We start from the raw sequence: 8,508 nt of genomic DNA on the forward strand, positions 1-8,508 counted from the left end.
TCAGGAACTGGGATCTTTTCAGGCCCATCTGACACTAGCTTGGCAGGGTACTGGAGCTAACCCAACCTGATGCCAGGCCTGCTTCCCAGTCAATGCTGATTGATTTTATCAGCTGCCCATTTAGTTGTGAACTTTGGTGCACCCAGTCCTTCAAGTCTTGGCTACCACCTGGATTCCTCCTGCTTCTTGGACGCCCTGTCCTACCCATCACCGGGCCTTGCCCATTCTTGTACTCACTACCTCTAGACTCCTTGCTCTGCCCTTATCCAACCCAGAGCCTCTAGGGCACACGCCAGATGCTCTTACTCTAGCCTTGCCCCAAGTGACTTGAAGAAGGAATCATCTTTCCATAGGCAGTAGTGCATGGGCCCAAGGGAGCATTAGAGACAGGGGAAGGTAGGCCCATGGGCCAGATTAAGAACTCAAAGTAAGATGTCTTCCCTGGGTCATCTGAGTCTTCTTAAACTAAGCTGTAGAACTACTGCACCCATGGACAACCTATTTATCCTGCCTACACATGCCCTCGAACACACTCAAACACAAACACACACACATGCAGGCATTCAGTCACCAGCCTGAAGCAGCATTCTGTCAGGGCAGATGGCTGGGCTCCATGCCAAAGGATCTTTCCTTCCTTCTCCTTGCCCACCCTCCCGAGGACTTGGGGCCTCTGAGAAAGCTGTGGTAGAGGGCTATTTAGCCACAGAGCTCTGGACTCTCCCAGATCAAAGGAAGCAGATGGGCTTCAGCTGGCAGCTCTTCGCTCTGCCTGTCAGGCCTTGTTAAATATTTAAAATGTCAAGGCCCCTGGGAACCTGCCCGATTCTGCCACAGAGCTCCAATGCTCATCTGGTGCCTCTAAATGGGGTGGGTGTAGAGAGGAACAGGTGCCCAGGTGGGTGGTTCAGCTCCTGACGGGCCTCTGAGACCCTAAGTCTGCATGGCAGCTCAGGGACCAGCCCTTCCCCCCGGGCTACTTGGGCCTAGCTGTCTGAAGCAAGGAGCAGGTGACTCTCACTCCCCCATTTCCTTGGCTCAGCAAACCTTGAGCAGGCAGGCTCCTCAGCAGGCCTTCTTAGAGGGAGGGGCAGGCTTAACTGTACTCCCGGCCCCGTGCCAATCTGCTGGAGCCCAGAAGGGGCTTGACAGAGGACAAGGGGCCAGGTAGATGTGTGGCATGTTGGTGGAGGAGACTTTGGCAGTTATTGCACCATTCCACTAATCTCTTAGCCTCTGTAGAGATTGAGAGGATTCCAGAACCCATTCTAAAGAAAGGCCTAACTGCTGCTCAAGAACCTTGGGGTAGGTTGGTAAGGGGGCTCAGTGCCATGCTCCTGTCTTGTCTGCTCTCCACAGGCAGTCCAAAGAAGGAGGGAGCAGATTAGCTGAGAGCCAACACAATGTGGTCCTAATCCAATTCTGATGGCATCTGGCCTCTGCTCTGGGCAGTCAGCCCACATGTGTCCATGCCAACCACCCTGCCTCTGTCCCCATGTCTTGGACCTGCTAGGTAGGCATGTGCTTGGAACCAGAAGGGCTATAGCTAGCTGCCTTCTCTACCACACACAAAACATGGCAGTGTGGCAGCTGTTAAGACCCCCAATTCCACAGAAAGGCCAGTGCTTCAGGGTCAATCTGAAGGCAGCTGCCAATGTCAGGCAAAGGAGATAGGAAAGCATTGCTGCAGTAGGAAGGATGATCCAAGGCCAAGGGCAAGGCAGAGGAGGGGAAGGGGTGAGTTCCCAGGGGAAGGGCCTAAGGGCCTCACTGGCCTTGGGGACAATCTGGGCATGTGAAGTAAAACAGTCTGCATGTGAAGCAGAGTCACATGGTGCCATGGGACTCATGGGCTTTCTAGAAGTTAGAATGGGTCACTTCCCCTCTCTAGGCACTTCAGGCCTAGGGCAGTGTAAACCCTAAGTGTCTAGGAGCTCAGAGTTCTGGTGCATGTCTTGTAATGTCGCATCTCTCATAGCTCCTGCAGTTGAAGGGGGAGAAGACTTAATCTGGAGGAAAGGCTGCCCTAACCCAGCTTGGTCCTTGTCCCCACCACTGCTACCACAGAAGCTGAAACCTCCAAGACACCCTACTGGGGAAGCTGTGGGACTTCAGAAAGAGGCCTTTGGCTCCAGCAGAAATCTGAGCTGCCAGCCCAGGCCAGGCTCAATGAGGCCAGAAAGAGAAAGGCAGGAACAGCTGTAGCCCTTCTGGGTGGGAAGGACACTGTGTGGCTAGATGGTGTGGACGTGCCAAGGCTGTGCTGGTTATGACTTTTGCTCTTCTCAGTCCTTCCACTTCATTCAAGCTCCACCCTGATCCTCTGCAGAAGGCCCACTGCCAGCACTTCCTTATTGGTGATTGGTCTGGGACTGAGTCTTATAAGCGTTCCTGAACTCAGCCTGCTATGCATGCCCCGTGGATTGGGTGACCCTTTTTTCTCAACCTCAGCTCCTTCTGCAGGTGATAGAAGTCATGCCACTGACTACTAATGGGAACTTCAAGCTGCCATTCATCCATTAGGTGTCAGTATGGAGCTGGTCCCTTAGGGGCATAGAACTGAAGTCCTGGGTGCCTTAAGGAAGGGCTGGATCAGGCTGGAGGGATGGCTCAGTGGTTAAGAGCACTGACTGCTCTTCCAGAGGTCCTGAGTTCAATTCCCAGCAACCACATGGTGGCTCACAACCATCTGTAATGGGATCTGATACCCTCTTCTGTGTGTCTGAAGGCAGCTACAGTGTACTTACATACATAAAAATAAATAAATAAATCTTAAAATAGCCTGTAGAGAAGCCTTCCAGACAAGGTTAGGAATGTAGCATCATTTCACTTGCCTGAGATCTACATAGAGGTTACCTTCAGGGCCCTAAAGTCTAGCGTTAAGGCCCTCTTCGCCCCTGGGCCCTGCATTGACTGAGATGTCTAATGTTAAGACTAAGATGGCATGCACTGGAAGCTCTCTTTCCTCTCCCTTACTTGTTCTCTGCATTGATAGTCTCCCTAGCCTCAGCCATACCCATTTTCCATTCTCAAGGATGACAAGTGGCAGAATTGAGGCTGGCCACTGAACTTCGCAGAGCATCTCTAGGTGGAAGTTCATGCAGTCTCCAGACCAGAGCTCATGTTTGGCCCCAGGGCCGAGCTCTAAAAAGGTGTAAGGTATAGGGAATCTATGTGCCTGGGTCTAACCCTAACCCTAACCCTAACCGTAGGAAGTACCCAGGCACTGTGAGCATTGGACCTTGGCTCATCCTCTCCTCAGCTCTGTGCAACCCTGTTGTCCTTTCCTGGTGCTGGTCCTTTTGATCTCCACTAGAATCCCCTGCCCTCCACACTGTGAGGCAACCTCTATGCACAGCCTAGAGAATTAGTTTCCCAGGCCACAGCTTGGTATGCAATGGCACAGACCTCTACCTTTTCTTCTCTTTGCTGACTCTATACCTTGCACCTTCCCAGAGTCTCCTCACCAGATAATCTCCTGTGTAGGTCTCTGGACCTAAGAACTTTCTCTCACACTCATTCTCTCTACTCCTTCCTTGAGAAATTTCTAGAAAGTAGACCTCCATCCACCTCCAAAAGACTTTGCTCTATCTTCTTCAACAAGCTATTCTTCTAGACACTCCCATGTCCCTGGTCCCTGGTTCCCCTGTGCTTTGCTCCTTTTTGCAAGTTAGGCTATGTGGCTCTTACTGTCCTTGAAAACAGTAAGCCATAGAGTGGATGGCAAAGGTCCAGGGGCTGCTTCACTTTTAAGGTGCCAGTGTTACAAACACTCAGTCTTATCCTGAAGACCTTTGTGGGGCCTAGTTCACTCTGTAAGATACATAGAATCTAAGTGTTAAGAAACAGACAGCTTGTCTGATCCCTTTGGAGAGGGCCCTGGCCATTTCTTTGGCACTTGGCATAAAACTTGGCTAATAGTACCAGGAACCCTTGATTGGTGATCTTCTCACAAATCCACTGAAGCCACGTAGGTATTGGTTCACCCACCTACCACCCCCAACCTAGGAAGCCACTAGCTGTTGTCATAGCTACCGTTTGCCATGTAGCACCCTCCCCATGTTGGGTACTATAACTTCTCAGCAAACATCTCTCCCAGATAGCTTAGACATGGAAGTGATAGCAGACATAGAAGGTGCATGGCCTGGGCTAGTGTTTCAGCAATTGAGACATCCCACAGTCCCAGAGCCTCCCTCCCTAGGCCTATTGTCCTACAAGTGCATCAAAAAATTGATAACCTTCTTTCCTAGGCTACTATCCCTTCCTTAGGCTAGGCACTCCCTGTGAGGGCTGTACTTGGTCCCCATGCTTGGTCCTGGGGCTTATAGTACCGGGCCTGTACCACTCTGTCTACTCTAAGATCCACTCCAGAGTTCCAGAGGAACAGGCTTTGGTCAGAGAGCCATGAGAGTCACTGTCACAGCAGCAGCAGCAGCAGCTTAGTCAGGAGTGCTTAATGGCAGCAAGGATTAGCTGGTATCATCTTCTTCTGTGCTTCTGCCACTTTCCTGGGGCACTGTGTAGGCCTGGCAGACAACACCAATGACTTGGAGAAACGCAGGCAGATCTATGGGCAGAACTTCATCCCTCCAAAGCAGCCCAAGACCTTCCTACAGCTGGTGTGGGAAGCCCTGCAGGACGTGACTCTCATCATCCTGGAGGTGGCTGCTATCGTCTCCCTGGGCCTCTCCTTCTATGCACCACCTGGAGAGGAAAGTGAAGGTAAGGGGTAAAGGTTCTGGGCTGGGAACAGGTCCTAGCTCTTGGCTTCCATGACTTCACCCCTTCTTCCTTTCTGTTATCCTTCATCTTTGGACACAGCCTGTGGGAATGTGTCTGGTGGGGCAGAAGACGAAGGAGAGGCCGAGGCTGGCTGGATAGAGGGGGCTGCCATCCTACTCTCTGTCATCTGTGTGGTGCTGGTCACAGCCTTCAATGACTGGAGCAAGGAAAAGCAGTTCCGAGGTCTTCAGAGCCGTATTGAGCAGGAGCAGAAGTTTACTGTCATCCGAAATGGGCAGCTCCTCCAGGTCCCTGTGGCAGCCCTGGTGGTAGGGGACATTGCCCAGGTCAAATACGGTAAGTATACCCATCTTCATCTGCTCTGCCAAGAAAGCCTGAATACCATTTCTGAGAAGGGTGAGCCGGAGGAACTCCTCCCATGCTCGGACTCCCTCCCCAGTAGTGTGTGTGTTTTCACCCAAGAGGGCCTGAGATTGGCACATAGGGACTGTGAGGAGGGTCAGAAAAGGAATTTCAGACACAACAGTGCCCACACTGGCCTCATAGCCTCCGAGGAGATCTTCTCCCACTACTCCAGGACACAACCATTGTCCCTGTTCCATGAGAGTTGGACAACATGGTTACATGTGGATGATCCCCCTCAAAAGAGGAGGCTGAAAGAGTACAGCTCCCAGACCTTTCCCAGATGACAGGACCTCCCCTGGGAAAGGCAGGAAAAAGCAAAGGTGGGGAAGTTCTTGGAATCCATAGCCTCTGGTTCTGGCTTGGGATGGCCTATAGGAGATCTTCTGCCTGCCGATGGTGTGCTCATCCAAGGCAATGACCTCAAGATCGACGAGAGCTCCCTGACCGGCGAGTCGGACCATGTGCGCAAATCAGCAGACAAAGATCCTATGCTGCTTTCAGGTGAGGAGCATCTCCCCACGTAGCCAAGTGTAAGGTTACTTTGAAAGCCATTTGGCCCAGCACCCCCAGCCAAGTCATCCTTCTGGGCTTGCCTTAGCTAGGTTCTCCATGAATAGCCCTGTTGTTTGGGAAGTCTGAGAATGCTACCCATTGCCATGCCAGAGCAGGTTACTGAAGGCCTGGTGATGTGGTTCCAGCCATAGGGCAAAAATATGGGCCTTCCCTGCTCAAGAGGGCCCTTGGTATCATAAATAGGACATACTGAAGGGAGGACTTTCTGGGGTCAATATTGTGCTCCTTCCATATCCAGACTAGAAATGACCCAGTGAGGGCTTTGTTCCTTTACTAGAAGGTTCTCATTCAGCCTACTTTTATCTCAATGGGAAATGGACAGAAAAGCCTAGATGTAGGGGCCAACAGTCACACTGACTTCTGCAAGACCCATACTTGCCTCAGGGAAACCTCAAAAGCCAACCTATGTCCTACCAGGCTGTACAAATCTCTCTTAGTTCCTCTGTGTTTCTGTGCCAGGCACTCATGTCATGGAAGGTTCTGGAAGAATGGTAGTAACAGCTGTTGGTGTGAACTCCCAGACAGGCATCATCTTTACATTGCTTGGGGCAGGTGGAGAGGAGGAGGAGAAGAAAGACAAGAAAGGTAAGGCAGCCATGACTTTCAATGTACAGTGATGATGAGGCAGATTCTTCAATGTCCTTGTTCTTGCTTCTTTATCTGCGTTCTTCTTAGGGATCCTTCTGGTATTTTTCCATAAGAGCCAGCAGGCCAATGACCCCTGTGTAAGGGCATCTTTCCTTAGTTGTCTATTCCCTGATGGCTTTGGTACATCTGTACCTGGGGTAGAGTGTGGTCACAGAAATGTAACTTCTTACCTCACTTTGAGTAGTGGCACACACCTTTAATCCTCACACTTAGGAGGCAAAGGTAGATTGATCTCTTTGAGTTTGAGGCCAGCCTGGTCTATATAGTGAGTTCCAGGACAGCTGGGGCTACACAAAGAAACCCTGCCTCAAAAAAAAAAAAAGAGAAAAGAAAGAAAAGAAAGTAAGAAACAAACAAACAAACAAACAACAACAAAGATGCTGCTAGGGTCCTCATGCCCTCTCTCAAGGTTCTCAGCTCCCATACAAAAGATCTTGTTGAGGGGCAGGCAGAATCACTGGAAAAGTCTCCTGAGCAGATAGGAATAGGACTCCATATGATAGCAGGACCAGAGGTGGGGTTGGGGATTTAGCTCAGTGGTAGAGCGCTTGCCTAGGAAGCGCAAGGCCCTGGGTTTGGTCCCCAGCTCCGGAAAGAAAAAAAAAAAAAAAAGAACCAAAAAAAACCAAAGTCAGGACCAGAGGGCGTGGATGGGGTTGGAAAGGTAGGCTCTCCAGAAAGTGGTAGCCCTGCCCTGGGAACAGTAATGGATAGAAACAGAAATTTAGAGACTCTACCTTATGACTCTGGGCTCCCTAGCACAAAGCTACTATACGCCTTCTCCCAGCCATGTCACTTAAAACCATGGAGTTACAGAGCTTCCCTGTACCAGGCCCTGGTCCTCTGTGACTCATGCATATGCCATAGCTCTGGTAAGCAATTTATCTTCAGTTCTTTCCCACAGCCCCAGGTGACCAGGAACGAGGCATTTCCAGATGCATGCCTGCCCATCTTAGAGGACCTAGAGCCAGAACAATTGGTCTTAGACTATACAGGGACAGACCAGTATGAGGAACAACAAGTTACTAGTCCTAGCCTTAGGTCACCTCTTAAATCCCCCTGTCCCTAGGGGCAGAGAGACATGAACTGACAGGGCTACTATCATCAAAAAGCTTCCATTGTCCTTATCCTTGTTTCCTGGCAGTCGGTCCTGTGCCTCCCTATATGGGCACCTCCTGCTTTTGATCTTCTTCCACCTACACCAAGCCCCCTATCTCCCCTAAGCTCCTCCCAGTGTTATCCCACAACTTTAATGTGTGCTCCAGGAACGCTGGTAAGCTCAGCCAGGCTTAGTTTGAGTTCCCAATATAGATGAACTTGTTTGGTGCCTTCTTGATTCTGCTTGGTTGACAGGGAGCCCTTCACACATAAGGCCCTCTAGGAAATCCACCCCCTCCCCTTGAAGGCAAGAGTCTCTTCCTTGAATTGCCATAACATGCACTTTCCTGGTGTCTGTCCCCCATAGCTCCTTTCCAAGCTCCTGAGCTCCTGCTCTGTCCCTTAAATATTCTTCACAGCTTGGTCCTAGTCCCCTCCCTCCTATTTGAACTTGATTATTCCTCATCCAGATACTCCCACACAGGCTATTTGCACTTCTACAACACTCCTAGGTTGTGAGACCTAGGGAATCAGAGTGGACCAGCTTCCTGGAGGAGTACCCTGAGGAGCTGGAGGAACAGCACCTATCTCTTCTTGTGTTTCCCTCTTCTACTGTCTCACTTACTCCTGTGGTTGTGATTCTGTCAACTCATTGCTCATACTCTGAAGTTGCTCCCTGTCAGTCTGCCACCTTTATCCTCTATCCCTGTCTCTTAAAATGATTTATATGTACCCTTTTCTTCCAGAGTCCCTCCCTCACCTTCCATGTTCTGCTTTACTCCAAGCTACCTCCATTAGTGATGCTCACCCCAAACCTCCCTTCCTCCATTCTCTGGAGCCCTTGCTTTCCCCCTTTGCAGGTTAGCATTGTAGTCAACCTTCTCTAGATGTCTACAGGTTGAGAGCTTCCTCCTTGCATTCTATTGTCATTTCATTGTCCTCCTGTATCCATAAATATCTCTCTTGGAAGTCTGTCTCCTTCATGAGACTGGAGAGATGCCTCTGTGGTTTAAGAGCACTTTGCTTCCTAGCACCTTATTGAGC

At 50.5% G+C, this 8,508-nt stretch overlaps 1 protein-coding gene across 1 annotated transcript in view; it reads left to right on the forward strand.

Annotated features, from left to right (window-relative positions):
* Atp2b3 (ATPase plasma membrane Ca2+ transporting 3) overlaps window positions 1–8,508 on the forward strand; it is a 67,624-nt gene that overhangs the window by 21,413 nt on the left and 37,703 nt on the right. The window contains 4 exon segments of the mRNA XM_032889591.1: window positions 4,522–4,719; window positions 4,819–5,076; window positions 5,521–5,646; window positions 6,178–6,303. Of these exon segments, the coding sequence (XP_032745482.1) occupies window positions 4,522–4,719; window positions 4,819–5,076; window positions 5,521–5,646; window positions 6,178–6,303 (708 nt within the window).

This window comes from Rattus rattus, chromosome X (genome assembly GCF_011064425.1).
Source record: "Rattus rattus isolate New Zealand chromosome X, Rrattus_CSIRO_v1, whole genome shotgun sequence".
Taxonomy (NCBI): domain Eukaryota; kingdom Metazoa; phylum Chordata; class Mammalia; order Rodentia; family Muridae; genus Rattus; species Rattus rattus.